General features: G+C 47.8%; 1 protein-coding gene across 3 annotated transcripts in view; it reads right to left on the bottom strand.

Moving 5' to 3' along the window:
• Positions 1-1,864: 1,864 nt before the first annotated feature.
• LOC139277687 (myosin-7-like) overlaps positions 1,865-16,851 on the bottom strand; it is a 200,988-nt gene continuing 186,001 nt past the window's right edge. For all 3 annotated transcript variants that reach the window (XM_070896516.1, XM_070896514.1, XM_070896515.1), the window contains 10 exons: positions 16,713-16,837; positions 13,588-13,703; positions 11,743-11,935; positions 11,141-11,344; positions 10,929-11,054; positions 8,798-8,968; positions 5,106-5,210; positions 4,210-4,305; positions 3,999-4,127; positions 1,865-1,965 (listed from right to left, as the gene is read on the bottom strand). In XM_070896516.1, coding sequence (XP_070752617.1) covers positions 1,954-1,965; positions 3,999-4,127; positions 4,210-4,305; positions 5,106-5,210; positions 8,798-8,968; positions 10,929-11,054; positions 11,141-11,344; positions 11,743-11,935; positions 13,588-13,703; positions 16,713-16,837 — 1,277 coding nt within the window. In that variant the 3' untranslated portion in view covers positions 1,865-1,953. The remainder of the gene's footprint in view (positions 1,966-3,998; positions 4,128-4,209; positions 4,306-5,105; positions 5,211-8,797; positions 8,969-10,928; positions 11,055-11,140; positions 11,345-11,742; positions 11,936-13,587; positions 13,704-16,712; positions 16,838-16,851) is intronic.

Genomic DNA, 16,851 nt, shown 5'->3' with positions numbered 1-16,851 from the left:
GAGCTGGTCGAGTGTGGTCAGTGCTTCGATGCTGGTGATGTTGGTCTGATCGAGAACACTGACGTTGTGTCTGTCCTACCAGGGGATTTGCAGGATCTTACGGAGACATCGTTGGTGGTATTTCGCCAATGATTTGAGATGTCTACTGTATATGGTCCACATCTCCAAGTTGTACAGGAGGGCGGGTATCACTACAGCCCTGTAGACCATGAGCTTGGTGCCAAATTTGAGGGCCTGATCTTCAAACACTCTCTTCCTCAGGCGACCGAAGGCTGCACTGGCACGTTGGAGGCGGTGTTGAACCTCTGCATCGATGTCTGCCCTTGGCTCCCGAGGTATGGAAAATGGTCCACGTTGTCCAGGGCCGTGCAATGGATTTTGGTGACCGGGGTGCAGTGCTGTGTGGCGGGGTTTTTTCTCGATCTTCCTCGCTGCAATGCCCCATCTCACTCTCAACAAGCTCCCCACTGGAGTAGAACTAAAATATAAAACCAATGGGAACCTGTTCAACCTTCGCTAGATCTAAGGTCGTCCCATTCTCTGTCATCGAACCACAGTACGCGGACGATGCTTGCATCTGCACGCACACATGGGCCGAGCTCCAAGCCATCGTCAACACCTTCACCGAGGTGGCCGAAAGCATGGGCGTTACACTAAACATCCATAAGACAAAGGTCCTCCACCAACCTGACCCCACCATGTGGTTTGGGTTTGATTACCATCAGTCCAACTGCCCATCAGCACCGGGTGTCTCAGCTCACCAGAAGAACAAGGTGCTGAGCTCATGAGTTTGCTCCTTCAGCAGCAGGTAGGAGGCGACAGTATTTGGAAATCAGACATTGCTGCTATGTGTATGCATGTTGTGGCACGTTGGGGGGGAATGTGCTCGAGCCTGTGTGCCTGTACAAAATGTCTGAAGTGCATTGTTCCATCAGCACTTCTGTGTAGAGTTTACCTTTTTAAAAGCTCAAAGTAAAGGTGATTTAATGTGAAGCTTCACTCCATGTGCCCAGGTACTTGCCAAGAAACATGAGCAAATTACAAACACGTTCAGAGTGTGATGTGATTGTGTATGTCCCGCTAAATCAACTTTAATATTCAGCTTTGCACACAGTTGTTTTGGTTGACGTGACAGTATTCTGAAACTTGCCGAGGACACGCCGTGCCAGTAATCTACCCAGATATTCCTTGGCTTCCTGTTCACATTATCGGTTTGAGTCCCAGTCTCTGGCACTTGGCACAAGCTGGGCTGAAATTTGGCATTAAATATTTCAGATCAACTTGTTATTTTGGGGGCGGGCAGGATGCGAAGATCCCTCTCGTCTGTAGTAGCGACAGGAAGCTTCCCTTCTGACTTACAACGTAATTGTCAGAGAAGGAGCAGGAAATGGCCTGTGGATTCATTTTGTGTTTCTTGCCTCAGCTCTTCAGCTTGGTGTAGTTTAATAGTTAATGTGAGGTGGTTGAGGGCTAGTTTTCCAGTTATTTTCTGATTGCTATTCCAGTCTCGTGTTCAGCACCAACTGCAGTTACCTCTTCCCTGCCCTTATCCGTGAGGGGGAGCGCTCCCCAATCCGTGAGAGGGAGCACACCCCTCTTCCCCCCCCCCCCCTCTCTTCTCCTCTCCCTCCTCCCCCAAATCTGGGAATGATTCCTGGATTCTTTTCCCTCATTCCCTTCCTAAATCTCAGCCACACTGCTGCGGGGTGAAGTGTGTGGGGGCTGGGCCTGAGTCACTGTTCCGCCTGTATTTGGGGATTATTCCCTGGACTGTTGACTACTCGTCATTCTCATAAGGTGGGAAGCTGCCAGGAAATTACATTTAAAGGTGAACCACTGGAAATATCAACCCCAGACCAATGAGTTGCATTCTGATTTGCTTTATTCACACAAGCTTTGTTGCACTAAAACTACATTGAAACCAAAAAGCAGGGCGATGTTTGAGACTCGTGTTCACTCTTCGTGCTGAAATAGGAAAAAAGGACATGTGTAAACATCAAATCTGAGTAGAGCCAGTGACTTCCCGAGGGGGGGGGGGGGGCAAGGGGAGAGTGCCTAGCCCCCAACCAGACATGTAATTTATCTGAACTGGAGGGGCAGGGGAGGGAGTTGGGTGCACTGGTGCGAGGTTCAGTGGAAGTAGCAGAGATATGTTTGGGCGGCTTGGTTGGGTTATTGTCCGGCGCAGACTGAGTGGGATTGCAGACTCTCGGACCGATCCTGGAGGCTGAAGAACGGCAAGTGGAGGCACTTCCTCCAAACCCATGTTGGCCGATCTCAAAACGATTGAGGGGGTCGTGATGGTGCCCACACTGGATTTAGGATTTTCAGACTTTAAGCAAGATTACAGGTGGTAGAAAAAAAACATTAAAAAATGAGTGGGATTGATGTAGAAATTCTTCATCAACTCCTTGTTTTATACAAGACTGGTTAGATCATAACTGAATCTTCAGCGCACCCTATTACATGGATATCAGAGCTATGGAACAGGTATGCTGTTTCACTGGATTATACACTTAAGAAAAATAGGGAGGTCACATATTACTTGGAAAATACGAATCTAAATGGGGTAGAGGAACAAAGGGATCTCGGAGTACACAAAGTATCGACACGGGTAAACAAGGCCATAAAAGCAAACCATGCACAAGGGTTTATTTTTAGAGGGATAGAGTTGAAAACTTGAATCAAACTTTGGTTAGACCACACTTGGGAGCACTGCGTACAGTTCTGGTCGCCATATTATAAAAATATATCGAGGCACTGGAGAGGGGAAGGTGAACAGGCTGGGTCTCTTTTCTCTCGAACAAAGGCTGAAGGGCCGAATAGGTCTTTAAAATGATGGTAGGTTTTGCTAAAGCGTCGATACAGAGTGTTTCCACTTGTGGGAGAGACAAGAACTAGAGGCCATCAATATCAGATCGTCACTAATAAATCCAATAGGGAATTCAGGAGAAACATCTTTACCCAGAGAGTGGGGAGAATGTGGAACTCACTGCCACAGGGAGTGGTTGAAGTGAATAGTATCGATGCATTTAAGGGGCGGCTGGATAAACACATGAGGGAGAAGGGAATAGAGGGTTATGCTGATAGAGTTCGATGAGGAAAGACGGGAGCATAAACACCGGCATGGACTGGTTGGGCCGAATGGCCTGTTTCTGTGCCGTATATCCTATGCAATCCTAGATCAGGCATGGGAGGATATAGTAATTATTGACATGTAAAACTGGGATTGTAGTCACAAGCAGAGAAGGGTCAGGGGGTTGAATAGGAATGGGGAAAATGAGAGAGGATGAAGATAATTCCCACTTGTTGCATCAGTAATAAGGGGGCATATAGTTAGGATTACAATCGATACAGCACCTTTACCTCGTAAAGCCTCCATGGTGCCTCACAGGACAAAAATTGACCAAATGAGATGTGGAGCAAGGTCCAAAAGCTTGGTCAAAGTGGTAGGTTTTAAGGAGCATCTTAAAGGAGGAGAGAGATTTAGGGACGGAATTCCAGAGTTAGGGCCCAGGCAGTTGAAGGCACGGCCACCGAAAGTGGAGTGATGGAAATGGGGAATACACAAGTGTCCAGAATTGGAGGAGTGCAGAGATCGCAGACATGTGTAAGACTGGGGGAGCCCATGGAGGGATTTGAAAACAAGGCTGAGAATTTTAACGTGGGTGTTTATGTAGGTCAACGAGCACAGGGGTGATGGGTGAACAGGACTTGGTTCGAGTTAGGATACGGCAGCAAAGTTTTGGAGCTCAAGTTTACGGAGGGTGGAAGATGAGAGGCCGAACATCAGGGCATTGGAATAATCAAGTCTGGAGGTAACAAAGTCATGGATGAGGGTTTCAGCAGCAGATGAGCTGAGGCTGGGGTGGAGATGGGCGATACTATGGACCACAGTTCTCTACATTTTTAGACAATTGGAGTTGTACAGAGTGATGTGGAAATCTGAGACCTTTTACTATACCAGACAAATTAATTCTACTGTATTCCCTTCGTACCTTGGTATCTCTGCTTTTGGTTCTCAGCTTATTGACCTGCGACTCTGCTATCTCAGCACGTTCCTCAGCATCGTCCAGCTCGTGCTGCAGTGTCCTGTACTTGGTTATACTTGTGCTGGCGTTTCCCTCCTGTGATAAAACCATAACGTTGTTACCTTGATAAACACAACTCTCCAACGTGTGAAACTTGCAGAAATGCCAATAAACTCACCGCCTCTTCAGCCTGTCGCTTGTAGCTCTTGACTTTCAGCTGCAGCTTATCGCTGAGGTCTTGCATACGAACGATGTTCTTCCTGTCCTCCTCAGCCTGGTCAAGGAATTGACAGCTTAATACCAGACCTGCAGTTTCACAGGTGAACTTTCAAAATCCTACATCCAATGATGGAGGCAGCTGGGGTCTTGGGGAGGGTCATGATCCCCTTCCTTTTGATGCCGCCTCAAAATGAAGAAAATTGTCACTTTCTGCAATGACTGCTGTGAAAGTGGCCCAAAACTTTACCTAATACAGGTCTTTAAAAATGATGGCGGGGTTTGATAGGGTAAACGTACAGACGATGTTTCCACTTGTGGACGAGGCCAGAACTAAGGGCCATAAATATAAGATGGTCACTAATAAATTCAAGAGGTAATTCAGAAGAAACTCCTTTACCAGAGAGTGGTGAGAATGTGGAACTCGCTGCCACGGGGGGGGGGGGGGGGGGGTGAGGTGAGGCGAATAGTATCGATGTATTTAGGGGGAAGCTGGATAAACACATGAGGGAGAAAGGACTAGAGGGATATGGTGAGATGCAGTAACCTTACTGCTACCAAATGACCTCCGCCGGACTTGCTGCCACGAGCCGTGTTTCTGTGTTGGAATGTCAATAGACTCGAGGTCAGGAATGACAAAGGTCAACAAGTATACTGGAACTATAGATGGGGACGGGCGAGTACTAATCCTTTGACAGGTTCCGAACAGTCACTGGGGAAGTGGTCAGAGAGATTAACCCGGCGGTGACCGGTTCCAGTGTTACAATGTGGAGCAATTCAGGCTCCTGCTCCAGGAAATGCAGCAAAGATTGCAATGGGCGGGTGAAGGATTCTGCAAAAGCCCCTTGGGCTCTGTACCTGGTAGGTCAGCTCCTTGATTTTCCGCTCGTACTTTCGCAGACCCTTCACAGAGTCCGCACTTTTCTTCTGTTCGGACTCCAGCTCAGACTCCAGCTCCCTCACCTGGAAAACAAAGGGGAATGGCTCATCCACATGGGGTTGGCTAAAATGCCCGTACCGCAATTCAGGACTTTTTGACTATTTTTCTAGGGAATGTATTTTAAAAAATATATTATAAAACTCTATTTTTAAAGAAAGCGAATTCTCAAGTTTTTTTTAAACAAGCAGAAAATGCTGGAAATACTCAACAAGTCAGGCAGCATCTGTGGAGAGACAGGCAGTTAAAGTTTCAGGTCGATGACACTTCATCAGAACTGGAAGAAGTTAGAGATGTAGCAGATATTAAGCAAGGGCAGGGAAAAGGTGGAGGGGAGGAATGAATAGCTGCCATTTTAAAACATTGAGGCAGTCTTTGTGCTCTGAAATTGTTGAACTCGATGTCGAGTCCAGGTGGCTGTAAAGCACCTCATCAAAAGCTTCAATGGAACAGTGTAAGAGGCAGAGGTCAGAGTGGGAGTGGAGCGGAGAATTAACGTGACAGGCGACCGGAAGCTCAGGGTCACGATTGCGGACTGAGCGTAAATGTTCCGCAAAGCGGTCACCCAATCGTCATTTGGTCTCTCCAATGTAGAGGAGACTGCACCGTGAGCAGCGAATACAGTATACTACATTGCAAGAAGTACAAGTAAATCGCTGTTTCAATTGGAAGGGGTGTTTGGGGCTCTGGGTGGGGGGAAGGGAGGGGGTAAACGGGCCGGTGTTGCATCTCCTGTACTTGCACAGGAGGGTGCTGTGGGAAGGGGAAGGAGTGATTGACAAATGGGCCAGAGTATCGCGGAGGGAGCGGTCCCTTCGGAATGCTGAAGGGATGGGAGGGGAAGATGTGTTTGGTGGGATCACACTGATCCGCTGAATGTGGAGGCTGGTGGGGTGGAAGGTGAGGACAAGGGGAACCTGTCGTGGTTCTGGGAGGGAGGGGAAAGGGTGAGAACAGAAGTGTGGGAAATGGAATAGACACGGTCGAGGGCCATGGCAACCATGGTAAAGGGGAATTCTCGGTTGAGGAAAACATCGAAGCACTAGTATGGAAGGTGGCATCGTCTGAACAGATGTGACAAAGATGGAGACACTGGGAGAATGGAAGCAAGGTGAGAGGAAGTATAGTCCAGATAGCTGTGGGAGTCAGTGGGCTTCGACTGGGAGGAGACACGCATCAACATCTGGGATCTTGCTCAGGCCAACATCGAAGCACTGACTACACTCGACCAGCTCCGTTAGGCAGGCCACATCATCTGCATGCCTGATACGAGACTCCCTAAGCAAGTGTTCTACTCGGAACACCTACATGGCAAGCGAGCCCCAGGTGGGCAGGGAAAATGCTTCAAGGACACCCTCAAAGCCTCCTTGATAAAGCGCAACATCCCCACTGACACCTGGGAGTCCCTGGCCCAGGACCGTCCAAAGTGGAGGAAGAGCATCCGGGAGGGCGTTGAGCACCTCGAGTCTCGTCACCGAGAGCATGCAGAAAGCAAGCGCAGGCAGCGGAAGGAGCGTGCGGCAAACCAGGCTCCCCACCCACCCCTTCCCTCAACGTCTGTCTGTCCCACCTGTGACAGGGACTGTAATTCCCGTATTGGACTGTTCAGCCACCTGAGAACTCACTTCCACTCTAAAAGCAAGTCTTCCTTGATTTAGAGGGACTGCCTATGATTATGATGATGAATGGATGTTTATCAATAGTCTATCCGCAGAAATGGAGACAGAAGTCGAGGAAGGGAAGAGTCGGAGATGGACCATGTGAAATTGAGGGAAGTGTGGAAATTGGAAGCAAAGTGAATGAAATTTTCCAGTTCAGGGCGAGAGCAGGAAATGGCACCGATAGTCATCAATGTATCGGAAAAATAGGTGAGGGAGGGGACCTTAGTAGGACTGGAACAAAGAATGTTCCACATATCCCACAAAAAGGCAGGCATAGCTAGGACCCATGCAGGTTTCCATAGCAACACCTTTATTGTGGAGGAAGTGAGTGGAGTCAAAGGAGAAGATGTTCAATGTGAGAACAAGTTCAGCCGGGCGGAGGAGGGTGGGTACTGGTCGGGCCTCTGTTCAAGATAGAAGTAGAGGGCCCTCAGACTGTTCTGGGGGGGGGGGATGGAGCTGTAGAGGGACTGGATGTTTAACAAAAGGATAGTTAGAGCCATCTTTATGTCGATTAAGTTGACCCAGTGATGTGGGGTACGGTGCCGTGTTCTTTATTATCAAGGATTGAACTGATGGGTGGTTTGTCACACCACCTTACAGTGAGTTAAAGCAGCTTAATACCCCTGGAGTTGGATCTGACTTTCTCTCGCCAAGTGTTTCCGAGGCCTGGTTTCGAGCGCTTGAAGAATGCATGCGTGAGGGACGCGAATACCTGTTTCAGGTAACGGGGGCGACGGCGCATCCTCGCTCCCATAGCTACACGTAGATACAATGCAAACTCAATCAACCCCAGATCAGGCTGCCTATGGGGGCAACTGAGAGCGAGAAAGATACTATGGCAGAAAGGAGTTCAAGGCTGAACGTTGCTTGCCCAATAAAAAGGCTCTCAGGACAAACTGTCCCTGCTTGCTCATGTCATCACCTCGATGAGCTGAATGTTTAAAACTTCTAAAAAGATTTATATTCGATGTAGTGGCAGGTCACTGGTGAGGGGGAGATGGGGGAGGGACTGGTGAGGGAGGGGAGGGGAGGGACTGGTGAGGGGAGGGGAGGGACTGGTGAGGGAGATGAGGGGGGGACTGGTGAGGGGGAGGGACGGGAGAGGGGAGGACTGGGGAGGGGAGAGGGACTGGTGAGGAAGGAGAGGGACTGCTGAGGGAGGGAAGGGGGGAGCTACTGGAGGGGAGGGGAGGGGAGGGGAGGGACTGGTGAGGGGAGGGGATGGGAGAGGAGGGGATGGGAGGGGAGGGAGAGGGGAGGACTGGGGAGGGGGGAGGGACTGGTGAGGAAGAAGAGGGACTGCTGAGGGAGGGGAGGGGGGAGGAGGGACTGGGGAGGGGAGGGAGGCTGGGCAACTTTCCCGACCCGGTGACAGTGTGTGAGAGAGTCACCGAGCAGGAAGCAGAGACGACGCTCAGTATCCTTTGCTGTGCGACAATTTGATGTCTGTCCCTGAACAAATATTTAACATTGAGAGTTGAAGAGGAAGATTGTTAATACAAAAGCAAAATACTGCGGATGCTGGAAGTCTAAAATAAAAACAGAAAATGCTGCAAACACTCAGCAGTTCAGGCAGGGTCTGTGGAGAAACAGTTAATCTTTCAGGCCGAGGGTCTTTCATTGTTAGCTCAGTTTCTCTCCACAGGTACTGCCTGACCTGACCAGCTTTGACTGTTGTTATTATAGGAAGATTGTTAAATTCTTTATTTTTTTTTGAAAGCTGGCAGGAGAAGGTAGAATCCCCCAGACCCTGGGAAACCTTGGACCTCCCCCCCCCCCCCCAAATGTATTGCTGTCTCCCGCCCACCAGGTGCTGATTCCTGCTGGGTTGCTGCGGGAGATTGGATCAGAACCTCTCTCCAGCAAGACTGGGTGAGCTGCACCCTTGGCCCTCAGTCCCGAGGCTCAACCGTCACCAGCCCACCTTACCCTTTGCCGATGTCACTCACTCTGCTCTCTAGTTTCTGGATCTGTTTCTTGCCTCCTTTCATTGCGATCTGTTCAGCTTCGTTCAGTCGCAGCTGCAGATCCTTCATTGTCTGCTCCAGGTTTTTCTTCATCCTCTCCAGGTGCGCACTGGTGTCTTGTTCTTTCTTCAGTTCCTCCGCCATCATTGCAGCCTGAAAACCATTAAAGCCCATCAACTGCTCGACTCAAAACTGACGATTTATACTCTGTCTATTCTGCTCGTGATCAAGAAGTAATGGAAGCTTGTAGGAAAGGTATGGCAATATTCATGGTCAATTTTAGTCTTCATATTGTTTGAACAAATCAAATTGGCCAGGGTAGCCTTGAGGAAGAGTTCATAGAGTGTATCTGGGATGGTTTCCTTGAACAGTACATTGCGGAACCAACCACAACCAGGGAGCAGGCTTTCTTAGATCTGGTCCTGTGTAATGAGACAGGATTAATAAATGATCTCGTAGTAAAGGATCCTCTAGGAAAGAGTGATCATAGCATGGTTCAATTTCAAATTCAGTTGGAGGGTGAGAAAGTTCAGTCTCAAACCAGTGTCATAAGAACATAATGCTGTACCTGCATACTAACTTGTGTTTCATACACAAGGACCCCCAGGTCCCCCTGTACTGCAGCATTTTGTAATTTCTCTCCATTTAAATTATAATATTTTTTTTACTTTTTCTGCCAAAGTAGATAACTTTACTTTCCCACATTATACTCCATCTACCAAATGTTTGCCCACTCACCTAGCCTGTCTATATCCCTTTGCAGATTCTTTGTGTCCTCCTCACAATTTGCTTTCCAACCCATCTTTGTATCATCAGCAAACTTGGCTACATTACACTCGGTCCCTTCATCCAAGTCATTAATATAGATTGTAAATAGTTGAGGCCCCAGCACTGATCCCTGCGGCACCCCACTAGTTACCATTTGCCAACCGGAAAATGACCCATTTATCCCGACTCAATGTTTTCTGTTAGTTAGCCAACCCTCTATCCATGCTAAAATATTACCCCCAACCCCGTGAGCTCTTATTGTGCACAATAACCTTTTATGTGGCACCTTATTGAACGGCTGCCACGTTTCCCACATTACAACAGTGGCTACACTCAAAAGTACTTCATTGGCTGTAAAGTGCTTTGAGACATCTGGTGGTCGTGAAAGGCGCTATAGAAATGCAAGCCTGTCTGTCTGTGTTAGAACTATACTCATTGGAGTTAAGAAAGAGGTGATCTTATCAAAACATAAAAGATACTGAGGGCGCTCAACAAGGTAGATGCAGAGAGGATGTTTCCACTCGTAAGGGAATCTAGAACTAGGGGCATAGTTTAAGAATAAGGGGTCGCCCATTTAGAACTGAGATGAGGAGGAATTTCTTCTCTGAGGTTCGTAAATCTCTGCCCCAGAGAGCTGTGGAGGCTGGGTCTTTGAATATATTTAAGGCGGAGATAGACAGATTTCTGAGCGATAAGGGAGTGAAGGGTTATGGGAAGCGGGCAGGGAAGTGAAGTTCAGTCCATGATCAGATCAGCCATGATCTTACTGAATGGCGGAGCAGGCTCGAGGGGCCAAATGGCCTACTCCTGTTCCTATTTCTGATGTTCTTGTGTTAATAATACTTTGAAAATTGGAGTTCTCTGACGCTTTGGTTGGTTTGTGCAGTGAATGTCCAGAGTAACGGTCGATTTAAGCTGATTGCAATCTCCCCTGGACCCCGATCACTCGGGTTAGGACAGTCGTGTGGGGGAGAGAATCCAACACCATGAGAACCGGAAACTGGAGGGCAGCACCTTCCGTGGAGGTTACCCCTGCGCCTCGCTGTGCACTTCTGCCCCCCCCAACACATATATATATAAATCAGCCCAGAGGGCGACAGTTCAAATCCCATTCGGGCAAAGTGTGAAACTGAATCCAACAAATGTGGTCAGTCATGGGCTGCACCAGAGCTGCTGGATTGTAAAATCGGAAGTGGCTCCATTTCACTCTCATTCCCTGTTGAAGTGCGCAATCACCGACTTGTTCAATGACTGGAAACAGGCAGGTGTGGAGAGGGCATCAAAGCGGGCCAGTGAGCGAGGTGTTGGCAATACACCGTGCTGCATTTCTCAGCTCGACACTTACATCGGTTATTGCTTTCTTTGCTTTCTCCTCTGCATTCCGACATTCCTGTACTGCTTCCTCCACCTCGGTGCTCAGGTAATTAATGTCGCTCTCCAGCTTCTTTTTCTGGTTAATGAGACCTGTATTCTGAAGATGTGCAAAAGAGAAGATTACTGTTTCCCTCCTCTTGGCCTTAGCACCAGCGCCCCAATGTACAACCTGGCGCACCCTACCTGTGCAAGCAGCAGGTTGACGCGCTCTGTTGCCTCCAGTAATTCCTGCTCGGCCAGCTTCCTGCCTCTCTCCGACTGCTCGAGGCCAGCACGGAGCTCCTCAACCTCCGCCATCAACAGGTTGCTGTGACGCTCCACCGCTGCAATTTGCTCCTTGTAATCATCATTCTGTCGAATCGTTTCATCAAGTTCCAGTTGGATGTCCTACGAGAAACACACGTTGTTACTGCCGCTGATATTCAAGGTTCCTGGATCGAGCGGACTGAAGCTTACACACGTGTTCACATTCAAACAGTGTCTGCACTGTACACAAGCATTTCTCGCTCATTAAAAGCAATTATACAAGATTGAAAGGTGTGTGTCTCGATCCGGATCTCGTCCTGCCCCACGCTCGCCCTCTGCCCCTGCCCCCAGCCCGACCTCTGCCCCACGCTCGTCCTCTGCCCCTGCCCCCAGCCCGACCCCTGCCCTATGCTCACCCCTGCCCCACGCTCAACCCTGCTCGACCCCTGCCCCCTGCCCCACGCTCAACCCTGCCCGATCTCTGCCCCCTGCCCGACCCCTGCCCCACGCTCAACCCTGCCCAACCTCTGCCCCCTGACCTTGATGTGTGTCTGGAGGTTCCGCAGCAGTTTCAGGGCGTCGGTCGCCTGTCGATTGGCGTGATTCAACTGCATTTCCATCTCGTTCAGGTCGCCCTCCATCTTCTTCTTCAACCTAATTGCTTCATTTCTGGCCTTTGCCTCGCTGTCCAGTGCTGACTGCATCTGGTCCAGGTTTCTCTGGTGGTTACGCCTGAAATCAGCGTGGCAGATTTATAATAAATAAACTTTTCTTTGACGTGAGAGGTGATATAAATAAAATATCCATTTTCTGTTTGAAGTGCACTGCCTTTGTTATGGAGCAAATGCAGTGCCGACTGTGTGTGGGAGACAACAACATCACGTGGCATCACAGGTGGTGTTGGCCGAATGTGACCGACCACTGGTCCTGATCCACCCTGCCATGGGATCTTGCTGCCTTCCTTGATATCTGTCGTTGGATGCGAGACACGAGGTCACAATTATTGCCCTTCTCTAGTTGCCTTGTAACAATTGTTTTTACAGCTGATTGCCTGCCCCCTGAACTGGGCCAGTAAGGCAGTGTTAACCACAGTAATGGGCCTGGAGTCACATGTGAGCCAGGCAGGAGTGGGAAAGGAGTCACGTGTGGGCCGGGTAGGAGTGGTAGGTTTTTTTTCCCTGAAGGCTATTATTGACTTGGTTGTATTTCTAAGGCTTCTGGTGCCAAAAATGACCGGATTTATTGAATTGAATTTTTCCTGGATGTCCTGATGTGATGCTCGTAAAGATATTCTTCCAGTTCACCTGGACAAAGAACTGCAACAATTTCAGATAACAGGACAAACACCACATCGTTACTGAGCAATCATAATTAACACTTTGTACATCCCATAATACCTTGATCTGTAGATTAGCCAGAATGCAAAAATCCATCTCCGAGATAATCGGGTCAGAGTGTGTCTGTAGACAGTTGGATTGTCTTGGACTTTATTAAGGAACGGCACTGCTTCCAGCTCTCAAATTATTTCAAGAATACATTAGTACATGATTGAAAATAGACAGTGTGGAGAATCCAGAAATCTTCCCAATTCGATGAAGGATGTAATCTGTGCTTTCATCTAAGCAAATAACGTGATGAGGAACAGTTAAGAAAGTTAGCTCTGGTTTCTTGTGGACAGGACATACGTGGACAATTGTCAGGTTGATGCCAATGAGGCAGCTGCACTGGGGAAGCGACTATCTCTGGTACACTGATAGTCCACACTACAGCTGGGATCTTGTCTTGGCCCATGACCTTTACTGTGTTCAGTGCACTCAGCTGTTTTTGATATCGTGTGGAGTGACCAGAAATAGCTGGACACTGGGATCTCTGATGTTGGGACCTCAGAAGCAGGAGGCAAAATTGGATCATCCACTCACCACTCCTGGCTGAAGATGTTTGCAAACTCTTTAACTTGCTCTTCCACTGGGCTCCATCATGGTGAGGATTGAAATATTCTTGGAGACGCTCCAGGTTACTTGCTGGATTGTCCACCATCATTGTTTGAAATAAAGGAGACTCTTGAATTGGTACAATAGATGTTTTCAAGATTTTGTAGCTAATTGTTGATTATGGCAAAGAGTTCAGATCCCAGGGGCCAAAAGCTAGTTAGGGACTTGGGACTAAGGAGGGGTGTTGGGGGAGCTCAGCTCAGGGAGTGAGTGTGGAGGGGTAACTGGTTCTGGAGAGAGAGGATTGCAGGTAAGTCAGGTGATTGCTGAGATGGGCAAATGTCACTGTTTCCTGTTAACATTTCTTAGCTTTTGACTGTTTGACCAATTTGCTTTTACCCTTAGAGTGCCAGAAGGTGAATAATAATATAGTAACAAAACCTTTCAGCTCACCGTAGGTTTTCAATTTCCTCATCCTTTTCTGCCAGTTTTCGTTCAATCTCAGCTTTGATCTGTACGAGTTCGAGTTGGATCCTCAGAGTTTTACTTTCCTCGTGCTCAAGGGCACCCTGGGAAAAAAATAAAAGCCTGTCAATCAAGGTTTCTATGTAACAAGCTCTGGTTAGTCATGGCCCAGCTCACTGGTACTGAGGCACAAGCTCACGCTAGGTCCCTGGGTATCAAACTAAAGTGTTTGGAACATGGGAGTTTTCACTTGGATTGTCAGACAGTAAGTTGATTTAAATTAAATTAAATTTCGACTGCACTAAGTGATTTGCGAACAGTTGAAGTTCTTGCTGTTCTTGAGTTTTCAAATTGAGCTTCCTCAAAATTGAACAAGTTTAGGGAGAGGAGAAACTTTCAGAGCATGAAAACGGCAAATGTATTTAAAAAAGGAGGCAGACAAAAAGCAGGAAATTATAGACCAGTTAGCCTAACATCTGTCGTTGGGAAAATGCTGGAGTCCATTATTAAGGACGCAGTAGCAGGACATTTGGAAAAGCATGATTCAATCAAGCAGAGTCAACATGGATTTATGAAAGGGAAATCATGTTTGACAAACTTGCTGGAGTTCTTTGAGGATGTAACGAGCAGGGTGGATAAGGGGGAACCAGTGGATGTGGTGTATTTGGATTTCCAGAGGGCATTCGATAAGGTGCCACATTTGAGGTTACTGCACAAGATAAAAGTTCACGGGGTTGGGGGTAATATATTAACATGGATAGAGGATTGGCTAACTAACAGAAAACAGAGAGTTGGGATAAATGGGTCATTTTCCAGTTGGCAAACAGTAACTAGTGGGGTACTGCAGGGATCAGTGCTGGGACCCCAACTATTCACAATCTATATTAATGACTTGGATGAAGGGACCGAGTGTAATGTAGCTAAGTTTGCTGATGATACAAAGATGGGTGGGAAAGTAAATTGTGAGGAGGACACAAAAATCTGCAAACGATACAGACAGGCTAAATGAGTGGGCAAAAATTTGGGAGATGTAGTATAATGTGGGAAAATGTGAGGGTATCCACTTTGGCAGAAATAATAGAAAAGCAAATTATAATTTAAGTGGAGAAAAATTGCAAAGTGCCACAGTACAGAGGGACCTGGGGGTCCTTGTGCATGAAATACAAAAGGTTAGTATGCAGGTACAGCAAGTAATCAGAAAGGCCAATGGAATGTTGGCCTTTATTGTAAGGGGGATAGAGTATAAAAGCAGAGAAGTCCTGCTACAACTGTACAGGGTATTGGTGAGGCCACACCTAGAATACTGCATACAGTTTTGGTCTCCGTATTTAAGGAAGGATATACTTGCATTGGAGGCTGTTCAGAGAAGGTTCACTAGGTTGATTCCAGAGATGAGGGGGTTGACTTATGAAGATAGGTTGAGTAGGTTGTACCTCTACTCATTGGAGTTCAGAAGAATGAGAGGTGATCTTATTGAAACATAAGATAATGAGGGGGCTCGACAAGGTGGATGCAGAGAGGATATTTCCACTCATAGGGGAAACTAAAACTAGGGGACATAGTTTTAAATGGGCGGCCCCTTATTCTGAGACTGAGATGAGGAAAAATTTCTTCTCTGAGGGTTGTAAATCTATGAAATTCTCTGCCCCAGAGAGCTGTGGAGGCTGGGTCACTGAATATATTTAAGACGGAGTTAAACAGATTTTTGAGCGACAAGGGAGTAAAGGGTTATGGGGAGCAGGCAGGGAAGTGGAGCTGAGTCCATGATCAGATCAGCCATGATCTTATTGAATGACGGAGCAGACTCGAGGGGCCGAATGGTCTCCTATTCCTATTTCTTATGAAATTCAAACTTTCACACCAGCAGAGAGCAGAAGCACCCTGGAAACAGTTTTAGAGCAAGTGTCAGTGATGGGCACTTAGTGTAGGTCACGATTTCCTTTTGGTGGGTGACCTACACTGAGTACACACAGAAACAGGCCATTCGGCCCCCCGCTCCGTGCCGATGTTTATTCTCCACACCAGCCCCCTCCCACCCCTCCATCTCACTCTATCACCATATCCCTTTCTCCCCCATGTGTTTATCCAGCTTCCCCCTAAATGCATCGATACTATTTGCCTCAACCCCTCCCTGTTACAGCGAGTTCCACAATCTCATCACTCTCTGGGTAAAGAAGTTTCTCCTGAATTCTCCATTGGATTTATTAGCGACTGTCTTATATTGATGGCCCCCTAGTTCTGGTCTCCTCCAGAAGTGGAAACATCTTGTCTACATCGACCCAATTGAAACCTTTTATAATTTTGAAGTCATTGATTAGGTCACCCCTCAGCCTTTTCGAGAAAAGAGCAGATAATGTGATGGGAATAGAACAGCTCCATTTAAAGACATTCTTTAAGATGATGGCCCAGCGAGAAAGTTAGGGAAGAACTGGTGGAGTGCAGACTCACGTCTGAGATCCTGCAGATTATGGATTGTGATCCTGACTGTGGCTGGGTTGTGGAGGTTGAGACAAGTGTAACCGATTTCACAGCTTCACCAAATCCAGAGTAATGTCAATTTAAATTGGCTTTGTAATTTTACAAAAGTGTAAGATAGATCATAATGAGCAGTTCCGGAATCTGAAGCTCAGACCCATCCCATAAACCACAACATCAACTACTTCTACAGGGCAGTCCCTAGTGACGAGGGTGATGCTCTTCATACCAAAAAAAGATGTGCTCACAGGTGTTTCAATGACTTTCAAAGGGCAGAAGATGCCTGTAGGTGGATTTGTTTAACGTGGGGTGGCCGTTGCACACCAGCCACCACACGGGCTTGACAGAGCGAGGTCTTGGTCCAGTGGCAAGGACGACTGGAGACCTGCTGTGCTGGCCGACACCACCGCTGCCCAATCAACAAGCAGCTTGTAATAAATTGGCCACTGTCACATGGTGGTGCTTTACACAATTACACACTCAATACGACTAGCTTCGGTTTCTCACAACTCATCCATGCAGTTATTTTCTCCATGTTGCTCCCAATCTGTCTAGCAGATTCGGGGCTCGGGTGAAGGCGAACAATGTTTCCCGTCACAATTACTCTCCAGCTCTGGCTGGAATCCTGGATGACCCACCTCTGCCTCGGCCAATGCACTCTGCACCTCGCTCTTCTCCTGCTCCAGGCTCTTTTTCATTTTCTCCAGCTCGTGAATGCTCTTGCTGCTTTCGCTGATCTGGTCAGTCAGGTCTGTGATCTCATCTGTCATCACATAA

Source organism: Pristiophorus japonicus, chromosome 12 (assembly GCF_044704955.1).
Source record: "Pristiophorus japonicus isolate sPriJap1 chromosome 12, sPriJap1.hap1, whole genome shotgun sequence".
Classification (NCBI taxonomy): domain Eukaryota; kingdom Metazoa; phylum Chordata; class Chondrichthyes; family Pristiophoridae; genus Pristiophorus; species Pristiophorus japonicus.
Note: the sequence above shows the minus strand (reverse complement) of the source record. Positions and strands in the feature narration are given on the sequence as shown.